This window comes from Monodon monoceros, unplaced genomic scaffold (assembly GCF_005190385.1).
Source record: "Monodon monoceros isolate NGI ecotype Baffin Bay Population unplaced genomic scaffold, NGI_Narwhal_1 Super_Scaffold_7, whole genome shotgun sequence".
Lineage (NCBI taxonomy): Eukaryota > Metazoa > Chordata > Mammalia > Artiodactyla > Monodontidae > Monodon > Monodon monoceros.
Genome location: NW_021703784.1, coordinates 97,861,405 through 97,889,389, shown reverse-complemented (window position 1 = coordinate 97,889,389; position 27,985 = coordinate 97,861,405). Strand labels below are relative to the sequence as shown.

Here is a 27,985-nt window from a genome sequence, read left to right as displayed (position 1 = left end):
CCCAGGGGGCTGGCCAGCAGGCACCAGATCTGGGGGTGGCCAGGGCAGATGCCAGCCTGGACCACAGATGAGAATCCGTGGGGAGGGGGCCGCTCTCCATTTCCACCCTGGGAGAGCAGCCAGAGGGCAGTGACGGGGAGTCAGCATACTCATGGCCTGTCCCGGAATAGGAGGTGCCAGGATGGCCCTGTGGGGGGCACTCAGGCTGAGAGGGCGGAGCGTCGCCCTGCCCACCTGGCAGGCTGCCCCAGGCTTCTCCCTGCTCCACGCCCCTCCCTGTCATTCCCTATCTGGAGGGCCCAGATCCCAGCTGCCTTGGCTCTGGGGGTTCCAAAGCTGAGGTAGGGATGCGGACCCCCAGCTCAGCAGCAATGCCCAATGCCTGAGGCTACACTGGCCCCGTGGGGGCCTCTCCTCAAAGCTGCCCGGCCTGGGGGGCAGCCACCAGAAGCCTGAGGAGCCGCCTGCTCTGGCCCGGGCCTCAGCTGGTAGCAACTCCTGGGGTGCTAGCGTGCCGAGATGACCAGGTCATCCTGCTTGGCGGGGCTGGCCCCATGGCCGGTGGGGGTGGAAGTCCGGATCTTGTCCACTGCCAGACACTCCTGGCTGCTGAGGCCCGTGGGTGTCAGGTCCATGAGCTCGCCCGAGGAGCTGAGTGGGAAGGAGGGCGACAACGAGATGCCCGAGGAAGGGTCGGCCGAGCCAGCGAAGAGCCTTGGGGGCTTGGGCACCAGGTTGGGCTCGAACTGGGCGCGGAGCAGGATCTCTTGCTGGCTGGGGGACTTTGGGCCCTCGGCGTAGTCGCTGGTGGGGCTCTCGGGCACCACCATGCAGTAGAGGTCCTGGAAAGAGCTGCTCTTGCTGTCCAGGTTGAAGAGGCTGTCGATGAACTCGGCGAACTCCAGCACCTGAGGGCTGGGCGAGTCCCCCAGGCGCCCGTCGTGCAGCGCCAGCTCCCCGCTGCGGGGGGCTGCCCCGCCGCCACCCCCTTCTTCCAGCTCGTCGTGGGCGGCTGCGCTGGGGGGCCGCTCGGGGGTGATGCCCCCGCTGCCCAGGGTGGCCTCCAGGGGCTGCGTGTCCTGCGAGTGTTTGGACAGGCTGTCGGCCGCCAGCAGCTCGGTGCGCGAGCTCAGGGATGGGTTCTCCTCGGGGATGGCGGGGTCGATGTAGAAGAGGTGGCCCTCGTCGCGCTCCAGCACGGCGTGGAGGCTGGGCGAGCCGCGGATGCTGCGGAAGCCGGAGGAGCGGCGTGAGTCGAAGCTGTACAGCGACTCCGTGTCCGAGAGGCTCTCCATGGTGGCCAGCGGCGCCCGCCGCGCTTGCAGCTCGGCCGCCAGCCGCTCCTGGGTGGACAGCAGCAGCAGCTCCACTGGGTCCTGGCGGGCTGCCGCGGCCACAGGGGACAGCAGCTGCCCCTCCGAGAAGCCCTCCAGGCTCATCTCAGACTGGGACTTGCTCCTGAGGGGGCAGGGAGGGGTGAGACTCAGCGGGGCGGGGGCCCACCCCTAGTTCCCCAGCGGGAGGGAGCTTGGGGAGGGGGAGGAGGGGAAAGTGGTTGAACAGTCTGGGGACAGGGAGCCCTCCTTTTTAAAAACCAGACCCCAAGATAGAAGACAAGAGAGTTGATGCAGGGCTGAGCTGGGGAGAGGGGGCCAGGGGCCTGCACTGGTGCCCATCACTGCACCGACGTCGCTGTACCCACCTGGAGACTGAGGCCCAGAGAGATTGGCTGCCCCAGGTCACTGGAGGCAGAGGTGGAAGGGTAGAGAGGGAAGGAGGGAAGGGAGGGAGGGAGAGAGCAAGGCCCAGAGCCGCCCCCGCTGGGTTCAACCCCACCCCCGGGCCAGCACCCCCCTGGGCCCCTTCCTGAGCTCCTATCACTTCCTTCCTCACCCGGGGGTTCCTCCCACCTCTCCCATGGGGTGTAGCCCTCTGCTGGACGGGGCCCTGGAGCCCCTTGTCTCCGCACACTGGCCTGCAGGGAGTGAGTGAAGGGCCAGGGTCGGGGCCGCAGCAGTCACTGCAACTGCGAACGAACACTGGCTCCCCCATCTGGTCATGCAGCCGCTATGGGAAATGCTTGTGAGATAGGGAGCGAAGTCCAGGTGTCCCCACCAAGGGCCAAGAAGCAGTCACCACCTTCTTTAGCAGCCTCTAGGCCAGATCTGTAACCTGGACCCAGGACCTGGGCGGGAAGGGTCCCAGAGAGGCAGGAGGATCCCCACCCACCCCAGGAGCCACGGCCTCAGAGCCCAACCCCCAAAAGAGTGCGTGTGAATGTGGGGTGTGTTTGCGTCTGGAAGCGTGTACACGCCTGTGTTTCTGCGTGCAGCATGCATATTAGGCGTCTGTATGTCAGTCGGCCCATGTATCTGAGAGGCTGGGTCTGGGTACAGGTGCATCCATCATTTACACACATGGCTGCCCACACAAGCGTGTCCTTGTGTCCAAGCGTCTTGGCCTCTGTCTTGGTGTGTGTTCTATACGTGAGTCTGTCTGTATGGGGCTCTGTGCACTTAGAGCTACTATTTGTGAACACATGTATACACACGTGTAAGCTTTAATATGTGTGTGCGTGTAAGTGCATGGGTGTCCATCTGTTTGGGTCTAAACAGCTATGAGTGAATCTGTGTGTTTGTGGTCAGGGGTCCGTGCAACCCTAGATGCCTACTAGCCCACATGGGCTTCAGTGGTGGCAGGCTGGGGGACAGTGGGGGCACAGCAGGAGAGACCCCGAGCAGTGGAGGCAAGTTCAATCCCTCCCGTGCACGCGTACAGAGTGGCGTGAACATACGAGGGCCCGGCGTGTACACAGAATGCACACGTGCACAAGCATTCGCGCGCTGAAAGCACGCGCGTGGCCACTGCACACACCCTCTGGGGCGGGGCTGCGGGGCGACGGCGCTCACCTGACACTGCTGTTTCGGCGGTCTGCGGCGGGCAGCCCCAGGGCCAGGCCGGCGGGCACGGGTGGTCCCGTGGGCAGTGGCTGCTGCTGGAAGATGAGCTCCGGAGTCAGGTCCACCTCCGTGGGGCTCACCATGACCTTCGCAGCAGACAGCAGGGCCGTCTTCCCCTTGTTGTAGTTCTCCAGCACCTGGGGACAGGACGGGGAAGCTGGTGGCGGCGGAGGGGTGACAATCACGTGTGGAGGCGGGGCAGCAGGCCAGGCCTCTCAGGCTCAGCAGAGCTTCATGGGGTCAGCCGGGCCTGCTCTCCTCCCCACACGGGGCCCGGCTCCTCCGGGAAGGTCGGGGCCAGGCCCCGTGATTGTGCCTCGCCCACCCCACAGATGGGACAGGTTGGACTTTTCCTACACTGTGGTCGGCCCTTCCATGGCCGGGCAATGGCCAAGGCTGCCCCTGCTTGGCCATGCGTCCGCCAAGTGCCAGGTGGCCTTCAGGGTTTGAGCTCAGCCTGCCTCAGGGACAGGTTCCTGGGTGTCTCCTACCCCCTACCCACCACGGGACCACACGGTGGTGTGGACAGAGGCGGGTGTGGAGCCCAGGACACGAGTGGGCTCCCTGGCCCACTAAGTGTCCAGGGAGCGTCGCACCCTTGTGTGTAACATGGGGACGGAGACCCGGCCAGCCAGGCACCGTGGGGCTCACCTTGTTGAGCCCCTCCATGACCACATAGGGGAGGTGCTCGTGCAGCATGGCCGGCGAGATGATCACCTCGTTGAAGGCCTTGTTGTCGCCCCAGATGGCGAAGTACGTGGGCTCCTCTTGCTCGCAGCAGCTGAGGGGCACAGGGGCCAGAGGGAAGCGGGCGGGCAGGGGGCAGCCTGGCCTTGGCCCCCAGGCCCCTGGCCCTGCTCTCTGCCCTGGCTTGGTGGGGATGGGGGGGCCTTGGAGACGCCCTGCCCGGCTGGACCAGCAGGGCTGTGTCCCCGGGCTCCTTGCTTCTGCCTCACCTCAGCCCTCGCCACCAGCCCTCCGCAGCCAGGAACATTTATGCCACGTGGAGCTGGAAAGCCTGACCTTGAGCTGTCACCTGCCCGTGGCCTGGGCCATACCTGCTCCACCCCAGGGAGGATCCCGGCTCCGAGCCGTTTGTCGAGGAGGCAGCCCAACCCTCTGAGAGTACAGGAAGGGGTCGGGGGTGAGGTTGGAGAGGCCACCGTACCCGCCCTCTCCTGGTCTCTCTCCTGCCCCTGCCAGCTGTCCGCCAACTCATCCCAGCCGCGATGCCAAGTGACAACTGAGGCGTGAGCTTGGCCAGGGCTTTAGGGTGACCCTCCAGGGCGTCCGCTTTTAAAGGGATGTGAGTGGGGACAGCTGTCCTGGGGGACACTAGGGAAGGGTGACACTGGGGATGAAGACCGGGACCGTCAAGAGAGGGGCCTGGAGTCCTGCTCTGGACTGGCCTGTCGTTGCACTTCCAGGGCCCGAGGCTGGGGCAACCCTGCTGTGGGCGCCCTGGGCCACCGTCACCAGCCTCTGCACCTACGCCCCAAGGGTGACAAAATGAAGGCTGGCCCCACCCTCCACTCCCCTGCCCTGGCTGCCGCCACCTCCCGGCTGACCGGGCGCGGGCAGCACCTACCAGCACTGTTCCGCTGGGTGGTTGTGGACCACGTGGATGATGCGGCCGGGGGGGTAGAGAGGGGTGCTGGCAGACAGGGCGATGGTCAGGTCACTGGGGTGGGTCCAGAGCCGCGTGCTGGCCAGGGTGGTCACCTCCAGCTCCTCGGGCAGCTCCGACTTGGGGATGCATTTTGTGGCCCCTACAATGATTCGCCACTGTGGGGACAGGGAGAAGAGGGGGATGGAGCTGAGTGGCGCTGCCCGGGTGGGCAGGGGGTGCTCAGGAGAGCTCACAGGTGACGCTGGGGAGCTGGGATGGCCGTGGGGCAGAGGGAAGGGCAACGCCCAGTGGAGAGGCGGGGGCTGAGGTGTCCAGCGGCCACGATGGCCAAAAAGGTGCCAAGGACAGATGACATGGAATGGCTGAACTTCAGGGCTGCAACACTAGTCAACCGCTTATCTAGCGGAGGGGAAACAGGTCCAGCGAGGGGAGGGGACTTGCTCTAGGTCATCGCATAAGTCAGAGGCAGAACAGACCCTGAAGCTCAGTCCAGCTGCACCCACCAGGCCCGGCCACATCGGGGGCGGCTCCCCGCCACTTGCCTCCTGGGCCTGACAAGCACCCAGGACTGGGTCTGAGTGGAGCAGTTCCATGTCCTTAAGCTCCTCCTATGCCTTCGTTGCCTGCTCACCCCGGCACCTGGTGCCCTGCCTGCCAGATGGTCACGGGCACCAAGGCTGGGAACAGTCCCAACTGGGCTGAGAGGGTGAATGGGGTGAGGGCGGGCCTGGGGGCACAGAGGCCCTGCTGGGCCTGGCCGGCCACCCCCTGCCCGCCTCAGGGCGCCTGGCTGCAGCGTGCCCACCCCCCAGCCTGGAACGCTGAAGGCCGTGTTACAGGAAGAGCCCCCAGTGTCCTCGGCAGGCCTGAGGAGAGGTTAGGGAGGGCTGGTCCTCTCCTCTCAGCCGCAGGGAAAACCGGAACCAACTGCCCCCAGAGCCCCTCCCCCGGCGACCTCCAGCCTCCCTGAGCCTGGGGATCGCAGTGGGCTTTGGAGGAGGCCTTCCCGTCACACTCGGAGCACTGACCTCGGGACTGCTTTGTCCCGACTGCAGGCAGCTCTGTGCCACAGGAGTCAGGACTCAGGAGCCCTCGGTTCCAGTCCTGACTGCGTTACGACTTGCTGTGTGAGCAAAAGCAAGTCCCTTGCCCACCCCGGGCCTCCGTTCCCCCATCTGCACAAGGACAGGTGGGGGGCGGATGGCGTGAGCTCGGAGACGCTGAGGGCCTGATGGCCTGAGGTCCCCAAGACATCAACCATACCCCAGCCTGGCCTCACGTGGCAGGGGGCCGAGGGACAGGTGGGGCAGAAGACAAACGGGGAGCCCAGAGCCCAGGGTGCCCCGGCGGCAGGGAGGGGAGTGAGCTCACTTTGGGCTTGGTGCTTCGCTGCAGGACGTCCAGGAGCTGTCTGCGGAAGCCTTCCAGCTGGGAGAGGCCGATCCTGGAGAAGGAAGCCAGTCGGGGCGTCAGCCTGAGCTGGCCCAGGACGGGGAGACAAGCGGGGTGAGGGGCAGCAGGGCTCCCGGGAACAAGAAGACCAGGCCATCAGGGTCACGGTGTGGGTGAGGAGCCTGCAGCTCGGCAGGGCCCCGCCAGGAAGGGGAGGCCTGGCAGAGCGGGCCGACCTTGCCCTCTCACCCTGGACACCTGAGTTGGGGGGATTCTGGGGGTCCCTCGAGGAGGTGGGAATTTGAGTGAGAGAGACGGGGCACCTGGGTGAGGCCCCGAGGTGGCAGAACAGCCCAGGCCAGGCAGGTGGAGAGAGGGAGCGACTTGCCTGGGGACAAGGTCTTTGCCCAGGACCACAGCTGTCACAAACTCCTTGGAATACTCCATGGCGTCCTCGCTGCAAGGGAAGCCGAGGGGGTGCCAAGGCAGGGGAGGGGCGCGGTGTTCCCGAGCGGGCTTGGCTCCAGCACTCCAAGACCCTCTGGGGAGCGGGGCTGCCTGCTCCCTGCCCGCCTATCCCGTCGGCAAGGCTTTGCTGGGGCTAGATCCCAGGGTCCACCTGGCTTTTGCCAGAACCCCCGCCTCCACTCTCCAGGCCGTTCCCAGGTTCCCTTATGATTGGAACCCAGACTGCCCAGTCCAGCCCCCTGACCGAGCCAGCTCCCAGCGCTGTCCTCCAGTCGCCCCCAGCCAAGTCTGAGGCCCCAGACTGCTTACCTCAGCAGGCCCCCTGGCGGGGAGTAGGCAAAGCACTTGAGGGTCGGGTACTGGGGTCGCAGGAGGAAGGAGAGGATGGCAGCGGTGCCTGCGCCCAGGGAGTGGCCCACCACTATCAGGCCGTAGTGTTTGGTTCCGCGGCCCTGGGGACCGAGAGAAGCCCTGAGAGTCCTGCCCCGCTGCCTGCCAAGCTGACACCAGGGAGGCAGAGGGGGCTTCCCGGAGTCCTGGGATCATGTCTGTGCTGTGGCTGCTGGGGCAGAGGAAGGGCCGAGCTAGGCCCCCACAGAACAACTTCTTGGGGAGACTATATAACAAACTCCTATTCATCCTTCAAAACCTTGCACAGAGGTTACCTCCTTGGAGAAGCCCTTCCTGATTTTCCAGGAGAGGCTTGCTCCCTCCTAGATACTGCATCTGCACCTGGGATAGACCTTTAAATATAATGATTACACTCTATTATAATCATTTGGTCACCTGCTCCCATCCCTGTGCCCCAACCACTAGACTGGGGTCTCCTGAGGCCAGGGACTGCTTGGCTTTGGGAAGGGCAGTTAGGAGCACCTCAGGAGCTGCCTGCCTGCACAGGGAGGAGTGGGCAGTGGGCAGGCCCAGATCGCCCTCAACCAGAGCAGCACCCCTTCTATCTGTTCTGCAATTATCTTCTATGTTCATTCTGCTCAACATTTTGGAAGCCCCAGAACTGAGCCATCTTTAGCCTCCAGTGCCTGGCACCGAGCGGGTGCTCACAACTGCGTGGGGCTGAGCAGGGGTGTTCAAGAGGAGCTGGTACAAAAGAAGAAAGGGCCAGAGAGGGTGGGAGGGACTGAGCAAGTGAGGAGGGGCTGGGAGCCAGGGATGGAAGGAGAGTGTAGGAGCCTGGCCTGCAGGGGAGGCTCCATCATTCACCTGTCCTGTCCCCAGTCTGTTGCCCTGGGGGAGGGCGAGCTGGGTGTGGCAAGGGCTCATGGCATGGAAAACGCCTCACCAGGTCTCGCCCGAAGGCCTGAGACAGGACCATCTCCTGCTCCAGCTTCTTTTTGATGTACTCAGCCGAGAGGACCATTCCCTGGGTGAGGAGGAACAGAGGTGGGCGTCACAGGGAGGGAGGGAGGCCTGTCAGGGACCAGCAAAACCACAGGGATGTGAAGCTCACTAACCCTGTCCCTCCCATTTCCCCCTTTGGTCCTCATGACAAGCTGGCTGGGGGCGCTGGTGGACACTTAATCACATCATTTCTATTTCACAGATGAGAAAACTGAGGCTCAGAGGGATGGTGTGCCTAATAGGAACCAGTGAGATCTCTTCCCGGTTGCCTCCTTGAGCTCTTGTGGGACAGGATCTGCGTCGGGCAGGGCTGTGGGGGTCCTGGCAAGTGGGGGGCAGTGGACTTTCCAGACGAATCCGCACCTCTCTGACCAGTCTCTCCTGGTGAGCCCAGTGACACCGGAGGAGCCCCCACCCCAACAGGACAGGCCTGCGTGCTGGCAGCGGAGAGGAGAAGGCCAGGGGCCGCCAGGGGAGCCCACGAGGAGGGTACCTTGTGTCCCAGCCAGGTGCCATGGTGCCCCTCCACAGGGAGGCGCTCGGCGTCACCGGTCAGGTCTGTCAGGGCGTCCTTGTGGGGAGAGAGGACGGTGAGGGGCGGGACTGAGAACAGGAAAAAGGAGGCGGGCACCCTCGGGGGCTGTGGGGGGGTCCACGGGGTGGGCTGGGTCACTGGGCAGCGTACCTTGGGGGACAGGGTTCCCCGGATACTGATCACCACCTTCTTCTTGTCGTGGTCCACTGCCACGTAGAAGGGGGTTTCATAGACCTAGGAGAAGGGCGGCTCATGAGCCTGAACGGCCCCCAGGGTGGAGGCAGATTTGGGGAAGTGACTGAAGCCGGTCTCCTTCAGGGCCCGGAAATCTGGCTCCACTGGCCACTGGGCCCCTGACACCTGCAAGGGCCACAGTAGGTCCCTCCCAACCCGGCACACAGCCTACCCGGCCTTCCTAATTCCGCTGACACGGGCGCCCTGAGTGCTGCCGCCCTGCCTGCTCAGTCCTGAGGGGCTGCCCCCTCCCCAGTGCCTCCGGCTTCTTCCCTCTCAATTCCTTCCCCCAAAGGCTGGGGCCAGGAAGCCCCAGTGCCGGGTTGGGGTCCACTTCCTAGCCCCAGAGCGGATGCAGGCCAGGACGTGGGGAGAAGGAGGCGGCCCATCTCTGGTCTGCCCAGCGAGGGGAGGCCTGGAGGCTTCGGCCAGCCATGCCAGCCAAGCCAAGGGCTCCGGCCGCTGAGGTGGACGGTGTACACTCTCCAGGCCGCAGCGCTGCTTGCCTCCCGTGGCCTGTGGAGGACCGAGGCTGGGGGGACGCTGCACCAGCCTGGCAAGCCCGCCCCAGTCCCTCACCGCATCATGGCAGGAGGTGTAGACGATGTCCACCGCGGTCATGTTCTCGTCCAGGAAGTGGCGCCGGATGGCGATGGCGTTGCAGCCGCAGCAGTTGTCTTCCTCGATGGTCACTCCAGGGGCAAACCGGGGCCGTGCGGGACACAAGCAGCACCTGGGCGGGTGGCAGAGGGCTCAGAGCCAGGGACCCCGACGGAGCAGCGGTCTCCCCCATACTCTCTGGAACTGGTTCTTGCAGCCGTACCCTCTCTCTAAGGCCTCCCCTGCAAAGCTCCACCGGCCCGGGCTGGGCCCAGCCCTCATCTTACTCGGCCTCTCGGCAGCACAAGACCCAGTGGGACTCGCCCTCCCCCTTGAAACGCTCTCCCCATTCGGCTGGAGGCACCCTCTCTCCTGGCCTGCTTCTCCCTCGGGGCAGCCTCCTTGTACTCGTCCTCTCACTGAGGACCCAGAGGTCAGCCCTGGAGCTCCTCTTCTCTCCAGCGACACTCGCTCCTGGGGCCTCATCCAGTCTTGGGCTTTAAATACCACCTACGTGCCAATAAGCCCCAGAGACCTGCTCACATTCAACTGCCTGTGCAACACCTCCTCCCAGATGTCCCACAGGATTGCAACCTTTCCAGGCCCCAGTCCCCGAGGCCCCGCCCCCTGTGCTCCGCAGCTCAGCCCCACGCTCGGCGCCATCGGGTCCTCACCCCACCTCACATCCCACACCAGTCCGTCAGCACGTCCGCTAGCTCTGCCTTCAAATTCAGACCTGGACTCCGAACGCTTGCCCTCACCGCCACCCCCTACCCTGCTCCAAGCCACCTTATCCCTGCCCTGGAGTGTCACAGGGGCCTCCTGACTGGTCTCCCTCATTTATACTCGCCCCTTACGTTCTCAACATGGCTGCCAGAGTGACCCTTTAAGATATACGTCAAGCCACATCACTGCACTCAACACCCTCCGATGCTGCCCTTCCTGTCCGGTATAAAGGCCAGAGTCCTTGCAAGGGCCGAGGGCCCTGCCCCATCTGGCCCTGGTCCTCTGGCCTGTTGCCCGCGACTCCCCTCGGATGCGTTGGCCATATTCCTGCCTCAGCTTCTTCGCACCGTGGTTCCCTCTGCCTGGAACATTCTTCTCGTGGTTTCTGTGTGGCCAGATCCCTCAGTCCTTCAGGCCTCTGCTCAAACGTTATGCTACGGGAGGTCCGCCGCCTGGGCCACCTCATCTGACATAGCTCGCCCCTGCCAAGCCTGACAGCAGAGACAGCCTAATTTTTCTCCAAAACACTGACGTGCTCCAATGGGCTGCATTTCCTGGTCTGTGCCTTGCCACCAGGCGGTGGGCTCCACAGGGCAGGGTTTGCTCTGCCTGGTTCACAGTTACGTGCCCAGCACCAAAAACAGCACCAGGCACATAGCAGGATTCCCCAAAATGAACGGGCGAGCGGCTGAGCTGGGCACCCAGCTCGAGTGCAGCGGCTCCTCGGGCCACCAGAGGGGGCCAGCACCCAACAGATGGGGCCCCGGAGCCCTGAGAGCATGTGACCTCTGTCTGCCTGCTTTCTTGGCTTGACGGCTGAGATTTTATTGATACTAAGAATCCTAGATCTTGGTGATGCACAGAGGTTTGTCTTCACTCGAGCAGCGCCTGAGGGACTGATACATACCCCTCAATGGGAAGAGGCCTCACTGAGAAGACCCAGGGTCCAGCCAAGTCTCGGAAGCAACCAGGCCTGGGGTGGGCAACCGTCTCCATTTACTCTGGGAGACCCCCACACCCCTCACCCGCCACTGCTGGGCCAAGTGGGGACAGGTCTGGGCCTGTGGGCCAGGCTCCCGCTTTCAGGAAGCTGTGGCCCCTCTCCAACCTCAGCCCCGCCCTCTAGCGCCGAGCAGGTGGCTGCCCAAGTGTACGTAGTCTTCAGAGACAGAGACCTGGGCTTGAACCCTTGCTCTGGTGGCCCTTCCTGACCGCGAGGGCCTGGTGGGCAGGTGCTGATAGCTACTTTACAAGGCTGGGGTGAGATCAAAGGCCCAAGATGCAGGAAGCACCCGGCATACAATAGGGACCCAATAAATGGCGATGCCCCCTCTCTCCAGGGAGAAGGCCGCCCCTGAATCAGTGATCTGAGGGCCGGGGGACCGATGAGAGCAGCGGGGCCAGCAGCCTGGAAGGGAGGGCCCGCGGCACCGTCGAGGCCAGCACTCCCGCCTAGAGGAGGCTGGGGCGCTGAGGGGCTCAAAGGTCCTGGGAGCCTGAGGACCCGCTTGGCCCATGGCAGGGCCTCTCCTGCCCACAGGAGACTGACCACACGTCCAGGGCAGGGCTGGAGCCGAGTGGGGTGTCCCCAGGGTGGCGGGGCCATAGACAGGCATGGCCTGCCATGCTCTGTGTGGGATGGCAGGACCACTCCAGGTGAAGGGCCTGGGCCTGAGGCAGGTGGGCTGCCCTCCTTCCTCCAGCCAGTGCTGGGACTCTGGGCTGCTGTGGACAGGCTGGGACTCAGAAAAGGGAGCCCGGCCCTCTGGCCTCCATCCTGACACCCTTGGCTGCAGGCCGGGACTCCAGGCCTGCCTCTTCTCCGCCCCCCAGGGCACTGGGCTCTCACGGAGCCCTCACGGGGTCTGAGGTCCTTCTGCTCCCTCTCCCCGCAGCATTGAGAAGCTGCTGCAAGTACAGCCTCGCTCCTGTCTGCAGAGCCCCCCAAGTGCCCAGGCTGCCAGTGACTCCCTGGCTTCTGAAATACCCCACAGGTGGGCAGGACGAACACTGCCTGTACAAATGACGTCCCCACTCTGCCAGTGAGAAATGGAGGAGGGCTGTCGGAGCCCAGGTCTCAGGACTCCTGGCCCAGTGCTCATTTGGAGAAGCCTCTCAGCCGCTGCAGGGGCTCCCAAGGATGCTGGGGGGGGGGGGGAAGCAGTGTGCGGGCTGGCAAAGATGGGGAGGGGCGTGGGGATGCCCTGGTCAGCTGTGTCAGTCGCTGGGGGATGGTGAGAACAAGCCTGAGAGCCCCCCAGCTTACTGGGAAAAGGACGCTGAAGGAGGGAGTGGCTACTTGTGCCCCAAGGGCGGTAGCGACGTGGAACAGAAGCTGCCCGCCCAGCGTGCCAGCCTTTCCGGAACAGGGAGCCCAGGGAGCTGTCCTCCTTCTGCCCGGCCTGGGCAGAGCATGGAGACACCAAAGAAGGGGAGGGGCCCTCGTGGAGCTGAGCCCTCCTCTGGCCCACTTAGGAAAGCAGAGCCCACCCCGGCCCCCCGCGGTGGGCTAAGGGCGGCACCCCGGCTGAGGCCTTGCCAACTCCTTGTGAAGAGGGCTGGAGCCTTTCACAAAGGGCCTTCTTGCTGCCCTTCCAGAGGCTTCTATGGATTGGGGCTCAACCGGGAAAGGCCTTTCTTCCAGAAAGGCAGAGCACAGGAAGGGAGCCGGGAGAAGGAAGATGTGGGCAGAGGGGAGTAGTTGAGGGGGCAGGGAGAGAGATGGGACAGGGGTAAGCGCACAGCCAGATGCTGGGCAACGTCTCATTTCGTCCTCTCAAACATCCCCATTTTACAGATAAGGAAACTGAGGCTTGCAGGGGTAGACCGACTTGCCCAAGGCTGCCAGTGACAAAGCGTGGATTCAAACCTGATACCGTGTGATTCCAAAGCCCATGCCCTTCCCCATCCAGGGATAACACCGAACTAGAAAGGTTGAGGCCCAGAGATGGTGCGGAACAGAAGCAACGCGGGCCACAGGGGGCAGGGTAGCAGGTACAGTCCGTTTAGGGAGAGCCCCCCATGGGCAGGCCCGGCATCGTGACCACAGCCCCTCTGCACATGCCGCTAGCTAGGGGGACGGGCCGGTATACTCACGAGCAGGACCGGGCCAGCTGGCAGAGGCCACAGGCCGGCTTCCGCATCAGGTACATGGGCCACCCGTAGGCAGCCAGGGCAAAGAGCATGTAGTAGCAGACCTCTTTGTAGCGGAGCATCTCTTGCTGGAAGAGAAGAGGCAGAGAGCGGTCACCTCCTGCCCTTCCTGCCTGTAGCCTCAGGGCCCATGGGCTCCCCTCGATGGAGGATGGAGGCAGGAGCTGCCCTCCCAACGGGCTGCAGACCACCCCCACCCCCGCCTTGGAGGACCAGCTCCTCCAGATAATTGCATTTCCCTAATTATCTCCATGCAACCAGGGCACGAATCCTCCTAAGACCTGTCCCATTGCACCAATCTCAGAAATTAATGATTTGGGGACAGAAAAGCACTCAGAGCACTGGATCGATTTCTTCGCCCGTTTTCCCGAAAAGGGAAGAGAGGGGGAGGTTACCGCGACAATCGCCCACCTCGGCAATCAGGCCCCCGGGAAGGGGGATTTAACCCTGAGAGGTCCGGACCCTCCAGAGGGGGTTGCCCAGGCCACAGAGCAGCAGGGCGGGCCCTGGAGACATGGACATGCTGGGGACCAGACCAGTGGCCCACCGTCAGGGCGTCTGGGCAGACTGGGATCTCTGAGAAAGGCGCCGGTTTGAAAGCTGGTGTCTGAGGCCGGTGGCGGTGATCAGCCTGACCGGCTGCAGGAAGGTAAGGAGGCCCAGGTATCCCAGCAAAGCGGCTTCCGGTGCCCCGGGTGCCCCAGGCACTGGGGACTCCTGCACTTAGAGGGAATTAGTCACCTTGTAAAAGGTGAAGAGGGTGATTAGTCATCTTGTGAAGTGAAATAAACAGCACCTTCATCAGGGCCCCGAGGTGTCTGCTCTCCAGGAAAGCACTGGAGGAGGGAGGTATCCCCTTCCGCTCAGGCAGGAGGGCAGGGCGCTGGCACCTGGAGGCTCAGCTGCCCCTTCCCTGCCCCCCACAGGCGAGAGAGGGCATGGTGAGAGCGGGCCTGGGCAGCCCCGGGAGGCTGGGACGGCTGCTCTGGGCACATGCTATGGACAGGCTTTTTTTTTTTTTTTTCCAGTACGCGGGCCTCTCACTGTTGCGGCCTCTCCCGTTGCGGAGCACAGGCTCTGGACGCGCAGGCTTAGCGGCCATGGCTCACGGGCCCAGCCGCTCCGCGGCATGTGGGATCCTCCCGGACCGGGGCATGAACCCGTGTCCCCTGCATCGGCAGGCGGACTCTCAACCACTGCGCCACCAGGGAGGACAGGCTATTTTAAGAAAGGATACAAATGCCCATTTTGGGGAGCGGGGGCAAACAGAACAGGCTTTTCCAGGGGATTCAGATTGTGAAGGATGAATCCTTTCTAACGCTGTCCCGACTGGCACGACTGGCGCCGTGCAGGGAACGGGGCTCAGGATGGCTCATCCCCTCCCCACCGGGGCTCTGGGTGAAAGGCAGGCCCAGCACCATTTATGCTGCCGCAGGAACAGACTCAGAGGGGTCAGGGACTTGCTCAAGGTCACAGCCCCCGGCTACACTAAATCGGTTTGCTTCTGGGGCAGGGCCGGCCCTCCGGCTGCAGCTTCAGCCCTGGGTGAGGCGCTCCTTTACTGGGACACACACACTGGATTTCTCCTAAAGGCGCTTAAGAAGTTCTGCTACTCAAAAAAGCTTGGAAACCAAAGTGCTGTGTCCTGCTGCCTTTTGTAACAGTAACAACCATGGCAATAATAGTAACAGCTCACCCTCCTGAAGCCCTTTATCATCTCAGGAGGCCAGGACCAAGCATTATGAGCACTGAGAGGCCGATTCAGGGGTCTTTTCTGTAGAACCAGCGTGACGCAGGGGTGGGGGTGGGGCCGCTGGGGGGGACTCGGGAGGAAGGGGGCGTGAACTGAGAAGGGGGGCCGCCTGGAGGGCTGAGGGGGGACCCGCGCAGAGCAGGTGTGCCCAATGCTGCCAGGGCAGGTGGTCTGCTCGGGTCGTCCTGGCAGAGGGAGAGGAGCCGGCACGGGTGGAGGCGGGTGGCTCGGACTCACCGAGTTCTTGAGGTCGAGGTACTTGGTGTTTCTGGTCACCGGCATCCCAGACAGGAAGGCCAGGATGTCATTGTTGGCCTGGAAGACAGGTGCGTTAGGGTGACTGACCCGGGCCCAGCTGCACGGCTGAGAAAGGGGTCCAGGCCCCCAGCTCTGCACCCTGCCTGCCTCCCCAGGGCCTGAGAGCCCAAAGGGGCATGTGGTTTCTAGCTCTTCCATGACCTGGCCAGTTTTCCAAAATCTGAGGTCTCCTCATATCTCCAGTTGCTCCCCTTCCACCCAAAGCATCAATCCCCTGGGACGTCGCTAGCCCAGGCCGGGAGAAAACGTATTTTGCATGGGATGCCGGGAGACCCCAACTAGGACTGGTGTGTTGGCTGGGGTGGGGTGGAGAGGCAAGCACAGAGGCTGGAGCGTGGAGCTGGATGCTTCATTGGGCCCCTGTGATTAGACGTCCCCTGGGGCCCTGGAGGCAGCCTTGCGGCCCCGCAGAGGGAAGTCACTCAGGCAAGAGCCATGAGTGGTGAAGGGTGAGCTGGGGAAGGGAGGGAAGTGAACGTCAGAGGGTGGCCTCCTGGGCCAAGAGGGTGGGTGGAACCCGGGGGGCAGCAGGGGCGGCAGGGAGGGCCCGGGAGGAGGGCGGTGCGGGGAGGTGGCCTGAGCATGGCCGCGTGCTCACCTCGTCCAGCACGGCGTTGCGCTTGGCCCGCTGCCGCTGCCGGAGCAACACCAGGCCAGCGATGATGTCGGAGGGCACGATGTCCAGGTCTCGGAAAAACTCGGCAAAGAGGTAGGCGATTTCCGAGTAGGCGTCCTACGAGGTCCAGGGAGGCAGGAGGCGGCGGCAGGGGAGCAAGAGAGAGGACGAGACACGGGGCGTGAATGTCCGGGGCTGGGTGTCTGCTCGGGGTCCCCTGTGCAAGTTCCCCCAGCCCCCCACATGCGGCCCTCTGCAGCCGTGACCCTGAGGGCCCTGTCCTGGGCTCCGGGCCCCTGTAGACCCGGCAGAGGCTGTCCCAGACACGGCTGACCCTTCTCCTTCGGCGCTCACCGGGCACCGTCTACCCCCGCACAGATGCCCCCGGGAGCCGTTTCCTGTTCTTTCCTCAGGACTAGGAATCAAGGCCTGGGCCTGGCCTGTTTCTCCTTCAGCCTTTCTCTCTAGCAGAGGAGCCAAAACTAAGCTCCTGGCTGCTTTCCCCACACTGAGTTTCTTCCCACCTCCCACCAGCTGTGACCTTGAATGCCCTCCTAAGGGCTCTACGGAGCCCTGGGTCTCAGGCCCCCTCCCCGACCTGTCCACGGTTGTAGGCTCAGGGACCCCCACCATGTGCCTGCAGAAGGGGCATGTGACCTGGGGCCACTGGTCCCCCTAGCTGTCCTGCCAGCTCTGTTCTCAGGACAGCCATGCTTGGGGCCTGGGGGCGGGAGGCAAGGCAGACAGACGCAGCCCTTCCAGCAGAGTGCAGCCTGCCCTGCCCCACGACAAGCTGAAGTCTGGAACCTCTTCCCTAACTGGTCAGGAGAGGCTGTGATGGGAAGAAACTCATGGCAACTGGTTTTCTCTCGCTGGGTTTCACCCTTGAGTGTGTGGCACATGCAAGAGAGGAAAAATCAAGGGCTGCAAACTCAAAAGCCTAATGGGGCCAAACAGAGCCTGCTACTGCTTTGAGAGGCCCACTTTGGGCAAATCTAGAAATACTGAACTTTCCCTACACTCCCCTCATTTTTAAATGTTGGCCACCAATTCAAATTTTTAAGCAACACAGCATGAGGTGATCAAAACGTTCTCTGGGCTGGACCTGACCTGACCTGACCCCCAGGCCGTCAGTGTTTGATGGGACCCAGGTTCTGGGGAGCCCCGGCCTTTTTGAGAAAAGTCGTTCTGCTTTTTCCCCAGGCTCCAACGCCAGCCCTGAAGCTGTCTGCCAGGAGGGGTGGGTGTGTCCTCTGCACGCCCTGAGCTGAGACCCCTCAGACTCCCCCGAGAGCCCCGGGGTGGGGGTGGGGGTGCTTCCCACCCACCAGGGAACCTCTGGGGGTGGGAGGGACTTTCTTACGCTTGATTACTCACTCCACGGCTCACCAGGGGCTGCTAGTGGGTAGGAGCCACTCAAGGCTTCCGGGGGCTTCCATGCAGGGCACCTGCTGTCTGGCTTGGGGAGGAGCGGTCTCCTGACCTCACTTGCTCTGCCACTAACTACCTGTGCAATGCTGAGTAAGTCACTCCACCTCTCTGGGCCTCAGCTGCCTGATCTGCAAAACGAAGGGTGGGACTAGATGACCCCTAAGGGCCCTGCCTCCCCTCCCCAACCCGGGGGCCACGCACCACTGACCCGCAGCGCCCTGGCGGGTGCGGAAGGCTAACAGTACGCATCGAGGGACGGATCTTCCAGAGGGAACTGCGGCTGCTGAGATGCTGCTTTTCTGTCTTCGGGTTGCCCTGATATTTGAGTATCTCTTCTCCTAAACTAAACTCTTGAGTTCCAAGGGGGTGGATAAAAGGTCTTCACATGTTTCTGTCTCCTTGACAAAGCAAGGGGTTGGCTGTCTCACATGCTGGAGGGAGTCCTTCAGTGAATAGTAACAGGTCCTCTTAGGAGCAGGCTGTCACCTCACTCCTGCCCCACCCGGCAGAGCTGCGGAGGGAAGCCTCCTGAGTCGCCGACAGCAGGATGTGAGCCCCAGGACGGCGACTTCCCAGTACTTACTGACTGGGAGTCCTTCGTCCGAGTACAGCAGAGGAACACTTTGAGCCGGCGCGACCAGCTGGTGGCCTGACCCTCTTCTAAGCGGTGCCTGCAGTGGGGGAGAGTTGGTATGTGTGAGGTCAGAGGGCCCGAACAGAAGAGCTGGGCCCAGACATTACAGAAACAGGACAGCCTGTTCCCAGGACCCTAGCAAAGGGCTCCCCAGTAGGAGGGTCTAGGGGAGAATAGGCCTGGGTCCGGCCAAGGCTGGCCGGCCAGTGACCTGGCTATCAGCCAGCAGGGCTCTCCCTGGGGGGCTCCTGATGGCCTAAGATGGTGCACTGTTGGCCAAGGCCAGGGCCTACGCTCCCAACTTCTGGCAGACTGACAACAGCACGCTCTGGGGGGCTTCAGAGCTGGCAGCCCGAACTGGGGGCTGCCCTGCAGTCCACTCCAAAAGCTCAAATCAAGAGCCCTGGGAGATGGTGGCAGGGTGCTGGCCTCTCTGCCGACTTGTTTCCTGGCCTGGAGCAGACCTGCCGGAGAGACCTGTTTCCCCTCTCAGAAAGGATTTCTCACATTGTCTGTACTTGGGGAAGTTTAAGGGGCTGAATGAGGCTCTGCATTCTTCAACTCCTTGGATCTGTTACATTAGAGGGGAGAGGGCCCCTGCCTTTCATCTGCATGGCTGGCCCCTGTCTGTTCCACCCTCAACCCCAGCCCCAATGGGTCTGGCTGCTCTGATGGGGAGTCAGGGTACCCAGGAGTCTGCACCCAAAGGGAGAACTATTGACCGATTATCCACGGAGACCTTTCCAATGCTGGGTGCCCAGAAGTCGGTGTGTTTTGAGCATAAAGATAACAGATCCAATATTAAAAATGTAAATTTCCAGGGCTTCCCTGGTGGCACAGTGGTTGGGAGTCTGCCCGCCGGTGCAGGGGACGCAGGTTCGTGCCCCGGTCGGGAAAGATCCCACATGCCGCGGAGCGGCTGGGCCCGTGAGCCATGGCTGCTGGGCCTGCGCGTCCGGAGCCTGTGCTCCGCAACGGGAGGGGCTGCAATTGGTGAGAGGCCCGCGTACCGGAAAAAAAAAAAAAAAAAAGTAAATTTCCAGACTGAGCACGAGGGGCTGGCTTGCTTTTGTGACATGTGCCCTCCCCTCGGCTCCTTCAGAGCCTGGCGCTGGGTGGTCAGGAGGGGCAGACACGGGTGGCCCTGGGTGCCTGCAAAGCACTTAGCATCCAGCAGGAGTGACAGACCGGGTCCCCCCCTCCCCTGCCTCTCGGCTCCTCTTTGCAACTAAGGGCCGCTTCCTGCTCCCAACCCTGGTTCCACAGGCCATGGGCCACAAGGACAGGGAAAGCCACAGAGCCTTCCAGGGCTACAGGAGGGGGTTAGGAAACGGTGCAAGGGATTTGCTATTTCTGGGACCTGCCAGCCCTAAGGGACTTGGGCAGCCTCACATCCTAAGCCAACGTCCCCCCTACTGGGGACTTGATGAAAGGACAGCATGCTGGCCAAGCTGAGTTCCCAGAGCGTCATGTTCTTTAACCCTTTCTAACCAAATTGGCTTTTAAACATTCGAAGAGAATTTCCTCCCTTCCCTCCGGCAGATGTTAAGAGCTGTATACTCTACTGCAGTACCCTTTATGCCCACCAGGGGGAAGATGGAGCCAATGACACATTTGGCATAAAGCATCAGTTAGGCTACATAGACCAAGACAGGCAGAGACACACTCAATCTGCACAGAAAGTGGGCTTCTCTGGTGGCGCAGTGGTTAAGAATCCGCCTGCCAATGCAGGGCACACGGGTTCGAACCCTGGTCCGGGAAGATCCCACATGCTGTGGAGCAACTAAGCCCGTGCGCCACAACTACTGAGCCCGAGCTCTAGGACCCGTGAACCACAACTACTGAGCCTGTGCTCTAGGGCCCGTGAACCACAACTACTGAGCCCGCATGCCACAACTATTGAAGCCTGCGTACCTAGAGCCCGTGCTCTGCAACGAGAAGCCACCGCAATGAGAAGCCTGTGCGCCGCAACGAAGAGTAGCCCCCGCTCACTGCAAATATAGAAAGCCCATGCGCAGCAACGAAGACCCAATGCAGCCAAAAATAAATAAATTAATTAAAAAAAAAGTCTGGACAGCAAGTTCATGGATCCAGCATCCCCCGCCCTGGGGCTCACTAAAGCGAAGGGAGGGCAGACACTCCTTCCGCAAAGATCCAAGGTCAGGCTTCTAGGAAGTAGTGGTGGGAAGAACCCACCCCAAACCCCAGCAGATTTCACTGGAAGGAGAAAGAGCAAAGGACTTAAACAGCTCCCTGACTCCCAGAGACTAAAATAACCCGTTGGTGTGAGGCAGTAGGGCTTGTGCACAGCCCCAAACCTGGAAGCGGATGAAGGGTCAGCAGGCTTGAAAACGGCCCTGTTAGAAAAACTGTCTGTTGGTTTCAGAGCAGAGGGAGGGCGAGTGGGGAAGAGCCTGAGAGGTGGTCACAGCCACCCAGCTGTGGCCTGGGCTGCCCTCCCAAGCCCGCTCGAGAGTTGGACAAAGCACAACAGGTGGGGACCTGTGAGCTTGAGGACTCTCACTACCCGCACAGGGCCTGGCACCGCTGGAAAACTTTCTAATTCTGATGACAGCCACCGACAACTCCCAACTGAAAAGGCGTTGGCTGCCCTGGGCCCCAAAGGCAATTACCCAGAGTTGGGGAGGGGAGAGTTTTTTCCCCAGGGCCCCAGGAGCCCAGAAACCAGGCCAGGTGGGGGCATGTGCTTGGAATGAGCAGAATGGTACTGGTGGTCGTGGCCAGCTGCACCCGGAGGAACAACAGGCTCCGGGGCCTTGGCTCCAAAACCTGGCATTTGGGGCTGGGAGGTGGCCAGCCCAGGCACGGGTGAGGCTCTGGCTACAGTGCCGAGCTGACGCGGAGGGCCCAGGGGAGCTGGGACACAGAGGTGCGTGAGGGTGGGGTGGGGGCCTGGGCAGCACACTCCCCTGGCTGAGGGCTCTTGACCCTGCTGCCCTGGGCTGGGGATGGAGTGCCAGTTCCACTCCCCACCAGCCTGACCCGGGGCAAGTGACCTGCCCGCTCTGGGACTTGGACCCCTCATCTGTAGAATGGGTGTCACAACCGCACCAGGGTTGGCAAAAGGATTAAACAGACTGATGGCGGAAGGGGCTCAGTGCAGGGCCTAATGCAGAACAGAAGCTCAATATATAGGAGTCACTGTGACCCACCCTGGAAGCACTCCCCTCTTTTTCTTTCAATAAACAGGAACCCTGTGAATGTGCCTGGACGTCCTCCCGCATTTTCTCTGCCATGGCACGGCCTCCCCCGCTTCTCCAAAACACTGTGCAAAACATCTCCCCTCCAGGAAGCCTTCCTTGGTTAACCTCCTCCAGCCCCCTTAATCCTAGAGGCAGCCTCGCCTAGTGCTTAAGAGCAAGGGCTCTAAAGCCAGGCTGCCTAGGCTTGACCCCAGCCCCACCATTTACCAGCTGTGTCACCTCAGACAACTCACATAAGCTCTCTGTGCCTCTGTTTCTTCCTCTCTATTACGGGGATGATGCTAACAGCTACCTCGGCGAGTTACTGTAAGTTAACGCATGCAATTCTTGGCTCGCCGTCCGAGCGCTTCCCGCCATTACTCTCGTGTTGTTAGCGCTGGAGATGGTGACAGTGGCTACCATTTACTGAGCACGAACCTCCCATGAGCACGGTGTTAATCACTCCGTTAAACCTCACAGCGGAGCACGAGGCAGGAATTACTGCGGTTCCCACTTTACAGACCAGGAACCTGAGGTAAGCCTTTGGCCGGCGCCCGGGGCTCACACAGGTTTAGACGCCGGGAGAGAGGCGTGGGGCCGGCCTCTGTCCACCGTCAGCAAACCCCGCGGGGGACGCCCGCCCGCCCGGCCCACTGACCGCAGGTTGTAGGTCCGCAGGTTGCGCTGCCTCCTCTTGGTGGCCCTCAGCTTGACAAAGGTGCGGCCCGTGGGGTCGAAGACGCAGAGGACGGTGATACAGACGCTCAGGATGACCACCCAGTTGCAGACAACCATCCCTGTGGAGGCGGCCGTGGGAAGCCAAGGGTCATGGTGCTGGGGACACCTCTCTGGCTCTGAAGAAGGGGCACTGCAGCCTCCCTACCCCCAACTGCTTCTGGGGCCCAAGAGCAAGGCTCCAAAGGCCCTGGCCCTAGCCTCTGGCCACACAGCCATCCCCCCTGGCTGAGCCGTGACCCCAAGGCCCATCCTTGGCACGAGCAGACAGCTGTGTGGGTTTCTGGAGCCCTGGGCAGCGCTGTGCCTGCTGCTGCCCCCGAAACCCAGGGTTCCCCAAGGGGGTATGGCAGACTGCCTTCCGTCCTCATGGAAACTGTTTCCCTCTCACGGTGCCTGAGCTTCCTATTCTCTAACCTGACCTGTCCCCTCCACCCCAGGGCTGCCCTGTCTAACCTGGCCCTGTGCCCTCCACGCCAGGGTTAGGGTTAGGGTTAGGGTTAGGGCTGACCCCGTTCCCTCCATCCCGGGGCTGCCCTGTCTAACCTGGCCCTGTGCCCTCCATGCCAGGGTTAGGGTTAGGGTTAGGGTTAGGGCTGGCCCCGGCCCCTCCACCCCTGGGCCAACCAACATACCGAGCGTAACGTTTTTGGCAGTGAGGTCATTGCAGGAGGTGTAGTACTGAGTGAGCCAGACGATGCCCACGATGGCGTAGATGAACTCGATCACCAGGATGGCTGCAAGGAGAGCAGGGCCCCAGCTGAAGGACGGGGAGGCCCTGGAACCTGGGCCCGGCTCCTCTTGCCACAGGATGCCCAGCCAGCTCGGCAGTAGACTGCCCGCCGCCCCTGCCACGCAGGCCTCGTGGTGCAGAGGGCCCAGGGAGTGTGGCTGTCCCACCACCGGTTCTACTCATGTGCCCTCAGGCCCCGACGTCCCCCTGAGAAGGTGACTGCAAAGGAGGCGTTTCTCTGTTCCTTCAGGAATTAGAACTATATCCATGAACTCTGGGATCAGACGCATCTTAGGCAAGTTACCTAATCTCTCTGAGCCTCCGTTTCCTCGTCTGTAAAATGGGGGTGACAAGGTCCACGGTACAGGGCTGTGAGAACTGGGTGACGGGGTGTTCATTTCATGGAAACTGCTATTCCCAGGAGGGGGCCTCTGGTACTTGAGGCAGGAGAGGGAAGGGGCCCCAGCAGCCAGCTGCCCAGGGTCCCCTGCCTAGACCAGAGCAGTGGGCCCAGGGCTGAGATGGGGTTAGGGGGGCAGGTGGGAGAATTGACGGCCCCCCAGGGGGCAGCATTGGAAGCCCCAGCTCTGCAGCCATCCCAGTGTGGCAGCCGAGAGCCCAGGCTTTAGAGCCAGACAACTTGGGTTCAAATCTCAGCTCTGACACTCATATGCTTACTAGCCGTGTGACCTTAAGAGAGCAAAGTAACCTCCCTGGGCCCCAGGTTCCTCATGTGCAAAATGAGGCCAACAGTGGCTCCTCCTGAGTTAACACGGGAAGAGGACCTAGCACAGACCACAGGAGCACCAGAGTAGCCACCAGGAGTGACTGGGAGAAGAGGAGACAGGCGGGTCCTCTGGGAGCTGGTCCAGGCCCCTGAGGGGCTTCCCTGGGAGGGTGGGGGGCTGTTTGGGGAAGGGTCACAAAGCAGCTGAAGAGATATGCACAGCCTAGACGGAGCAGCGGTCGGCAACCTTTTTCTGTAAAGGGCCACAGAGTAAATAATATTTTTAGATGTTGTGGGTCATAAGGTCCGTCACAACTTCTCGGCTCTGCTGTGGTCATGCAAAAGCAGCCAGAGGCAATAAGTACTAAATGAATGAGTGTGGCTGGGTTCCAATAAAACTTTATTTAAAAAACAGACGGCGGGCTGCGCTTGGCCCTCAGGCCGTAGTCTGCCCACCCCCGGTCCAGAACCGGGCCCAGTAAGTCTGCCTGTTCGCTGCTGGCCCTGGTGCTGGCACAGGGCCCAGCCCATCGTGTGTGGCCGAAAGAACGCTGGGCCCAGGAGGAGGGTGGGGGTGGGGGTGGGCCGGAGCGGCCCCCTCACCCACGGCAGGGGGCCCTTACCCAGGCGCACGTAGAGCACGTACTGCATGGATTCGCGGGGCTCTGTGTGGAGGATGCCGCCGCGCATGCTCAGCCAGATGATGGCCATCTCAGCGATCATGCAGCTCAGCAAAATGCCCAGGTAACCGCGGCCGTGGTCCACCAGGTTCAGGGAGCAGGCCTCGTTCGGGTTGTAGACCAGGCCGAAGAGCACCACGGACAGGATCACAAACCTGGGGGAACGTGCACATGAGAGGGGCCGGGCGGCCCACGCACCTCCCATGGCCTCTGGCGGGCAGCCGCACGCAGCCTGGACGCGGGGTGGAGGGCTTCACTGCTCTGGGAGCAGGACCCCTGTCTACCTGGCAGCAAGTCCCTCTGAGGACACGGGCATCCAGGGACAGGGGAGCGAGAGCAGGGAGCCCAGCCACCAGCCGTGGGCAGACAGCACAGCGGCTCCGCCCAGTGCTGGGGTCAGGTCCGGCGGTGGCCAGGCGGGGTCTCTGGGCTCCACGGGGGTATTGCCCTAAAGGCGCAGCCGTTTCAGCACCAACTCCGGGGAGCTGGGAACACAACAGGGTTGGGACAGATGGCCAGCAGGCCTCCTTCCAGGCCTGTGGCGTGGCCCCGAGACTCACCAGGTGGTATGGAGGAGGAAGAGGAAGATGGCTGGCAGGACGAGGTCATCGCTGCCCACAGACCAGCGCCGCCGGAACACCACGATCCCGGGCATGGCTGGCAGCTCTGCAGAGGCTCAGCGGGCCTGGCGCTCACCTCCTGAAACAGAGCAGAGGACCCTGAGGCTGCCCGGGCTGCTGCGGCACCCAGGGCCACCGCGCTCCTGGTCAGGTGTGCCCAGCAGCAGAGCCATCTCTCCCAGGCCCTACAGCCCCAGGGCTTTCAGGCCTATCCCTGGGCAGGATCCACCTCCCACAGTATCCACCCCCTGGAGCCGATATCTAAAACTGTAGCAGCCAGACACTGGCTTCAGTCTTACCCGTGAGGACTCTCCTCCCCGCAAGACCGGCACAGACCCCTTGGGATCAGCTCTGCCTGGGGTCACCCCAACAGGAACTGCTCAGCTCCCTTAAAGACCTGGGCTCACCCCTGCCTCCCTTTCCATGGGATCAGGGAGCCCCCTCACCCACCACCTGCTGCCCAGTTCATTCTGTCCTTGGGGTTGGGTGAGGGCTTCCCAGGCCAAGCCTGAGCCTGTCTCCCGGCATGAGCCGAGCCGGGCAGGTGGAAGGTTGAAGGCCTTGGGGAAGGTGGGGGTGAGGGCATGCGTGGGGCTGGCACACATGGAGGATGGGAGCGCCCAGCACATAGTAGGTGTTCAGTAAATATTTGCGGAATGATGTCTTCCGTTTCGTGCTTTGCCGGAATGCTGGGAGCACGCTCCATGACTTGATTTTGCACCCGTCAGACAGAATTCCCAATCACAGCTATGCCTCTTGGCAGGGAAGGACGTGGTTGAGACAGGGGGTCAGGAGTGTAGCTGGGGTGCCCAGCCCCTCTGCCGGAAGGGCAGTGGGCAAGCCCTGCGGGTATCCCATCCTCCTGGCGACCACCGCTCCCACACCCACCCTGGGCCATGCAGCCTTTACCGCCCAGATCTCAACTCGCTGAAGTAGCTGAATTCAAGTTAGCCACAGGCAAGCTCAGGGAGGAGGGCCCAGGAATCCGGGCCTCCCCCCCTCCCTAGAGCCCTAGGAACCAGGGCAGGGGCTCCGGCTGGTTGGCTCCCCACAGTGGGGGGCCCGGGAGACACGGGTGAGGGGCTCCGGGGCAGCCCTGCGCTCAACTGTGCGGAGGAACCCCTGCTGCGGGAGGCTGGGTGCTGGTGGGCAGCTGCCCCCAGGCTGGCAGAGGCTTACATGGCACCTGGTCCAGAGGTGGGCGGCAAGTCCTCCTCTCCCCGGTGACGGCTCCAGGGAAAAAGAGTGTCTGCGGAGACCGGCATCACTCGGGAAGTGGCCAAGTCTCCCCGGCCGGTGGGCGCGGCCCTCAGGGTGGGCGACGGGGTGTGGAGCCAGGTGGCCGGCCAGCACGTCCAGCCCAGCCCGTCTCGGTCGCCCTCTCCCTGGTGCAGCCGCTTCATCCAGCCGCTGCCAGGCTGCTCCCAGAGAGGTGGCGGCCTGGCGGGCAGGCTGGCGGGCTAGCCTGCTGGGGTCGTGCCTACTCCTCCCCCCACCCTCAGGAAGTGACATCATCCCACTCTCTCCAAGGAGGAGTCGGAGCACGGATTCTGGGAAGCAGGAGAAGGATGGAGAGCGCGGAGCTGCGTGGCGGGGTGTCCGGGGGGTGGGGGTCTGGGACTGCAGGAGGCTGGGGCTCCAGTCCTGTGTCTGTGACAAGTGGCTGACCGCAACGGCTCCGGTTTGAAAGGACGGACGGGATGGGAGGGGCTGGGACTCCATGGGTGGCAGCAGGGCTGGGAAGGGCAGAGCTGCCAACAGCTGGTATTTCAGCCGCCAGCTCTCTACAGCCCTTCCCTGATCCCAGGTGGCCCACGGAGGGTGAGCTGGAGCGTAGGGTTGGGCTCAGGGGCCCCTCACACAGATGAAGGGACTGAGAGGCCCCAGCAGGTGCTGCGGCGCCGCTCTAACCAGGCCAGACCCCGGCAGAGGAGGGGAGGGCTGTCCCAGAGGGGCTGGCGGGTGAGGGCCGCCCTGCCAGGAGCCTAGAACATCTCGTGCTCAGGGATGCGAGGGTGAACCCTTCCCAATCGCCTGCTCTCACCCCCGCCCTTCACCTCTTGGAGTCTAGAATGGCTAGAACTCCCTCAACTCACACGTATCATTCACTTAACAACCCCGGGTACACGCGGCCCCGCCCTACCTGCTCTCAGGCGGGAGAGGTGGGGTGAGCCTGGCTCCCCTGCAGAAGTGGCCGAAGATCTGTCAAGACCCTGGAGTGATACGGCCAGTGGCAGCCTCTGTCCCCCGGCTCAGGGAGTGCCCAGCCGACAGCTGTGGTCAGTGCCAGTCCCACCTAGGTCACGTGGCAGGGCTGCTGTGGGCTGACCCCACCGGGTGCCCCATTACAGGCCTGGGGACCACACCCCACGCCCTCCAGCCTGCACCCGGGCCCAGCCCCCAGCTGGGCAGAATCCTAGGCCCAGCGCTGCCTGGCTTCCGACCCGGGCTCCATCACCCACTAAAGGTATGACTTACTAGTTGTGCCTCAGTTTCCTCATCTGTAAAGTGTCGATTATCCCCACCTGCTAAGGGTCTAGTGCGGACCATACGAGAGGGCCCAGCAGTGCTGGACAAAGCCAGCGACGGTCTTAGCTCAGGCGGGCGAAGCAGAGGGAGAGTGCGTGAAGCCGGTGGACCAGCAGCCTGGGCTAGTGGATTCTCCAGCTGGTCACCACCAGGTCACGGTGTGGGCTGGGGGGTGACAGCGCCTGTGCTGCTGCTGGGGGAGGATGGGCCACTCTACTCCATGCAGATTCATACATCCCAGGGCTGCTATTTTTAAGGGCCTGAAAGACGCCCTTTCTCTCGAGACCCCAGCCCTTCACAATGGGGGCCTGTTCCCCTGCTGGGGATGTGATTTCATCCGGAGGAAATGTCTCAGGATGGGGGAGGGCAGAGGCTACTTCCTGGTCCGGGGCTGCCACAAAGCACCACCTCTGGCTCTCCTCCCCTAGGGCACAGGGTCCGTGCCCTTCAGTAACCTCAGTGGGGGCAGCGCACAGCCTCCCTTCCTTACCCAGACCAGGGGCACTTCCAGGGGAGGTGTGGCGCCCCCACCGGTGGGGGGGGGGGGGAACGGGGGCACTGCTGGGCGCCTCCCATGCCCCTGGCTGGGCACCCCCCCAACAGAGGCAGGTGTGAAGGGAGGCACCAGGACAACCCCACACGTGGATGGAATGACTTGAGTGGCACTCTGAGGCCCCCTTCTTCCTCCACCCACAAAGCCCGATTTCCTTGATGGAGATTCAGGCCCCCGAGTTAAGTATCAACCATTCTCAGAGTTCCTCTCTCTAAAAATGCAAAACTGTTTTCTAAGATGCACATGCTGATCCCGACTTTGAAAACCTTCCATGGCTCCAGTGGTCTGCAGGATAAAGTCCAAGCCTCTCAGGCAGCAGCTAATGGCCTCAGTAACTGGCAGGCCTGTGCAACCTTGGGCAGGTGCCTTGCCCTCTCTGAATCCTGGAGCAGGAAGATA

At 62.5% G+C, this 27,985-nt stretch overlaps 1 protein-coding gene across 1 annotated transcript; it reads right to left on the bottom strand.

Annotated features, from left to right (window-relative positions):
- Window positions 1-304: 304 nt before the first annotated feature.
- Window positions 305-24,542, bottom strand: DAGLA (diacylglycerol lipase alpha). The gene is made up of 19 exons (XM_029208698.1): window positions 24,445-24,542; window positions 23,828-24,039; window positions 22,380-22,481; window positions 21,668-21,806; window positions 17,756-17,843; window positions 15,724-15,858; window positions 15,045-15,122; window positions 12,998-13,122; window positions 9,155-9,308; window positions 8,492-8,575; window positions 8,300-8,377; window positions 7,748-7,828; window positions 6,760-6,902; window positions 6,371-6,439; window positions 5,962-6,034; window positions 4,549-4,745; window positions 3,612-3,741; window positions 2,910-3,097; window positions 305-1,458 (listed from the first exon to the last, which is right to left on the bottom strand). The coding sequence occupies exons 1-19, from the start codon at window positions 24,537-24,539 to the stop codon at window positions 507-509; spliced, it is 3,123 nt and encodes a 1,040-aa protein (XP_029064531.1). The 5' UTR covers window positions 24,540-24,542; the 3' UTR covers window positions 305-506.
- Between the last annotated feature and the right edge of the window lie 3,443 nt (window positions 24,543-27,985).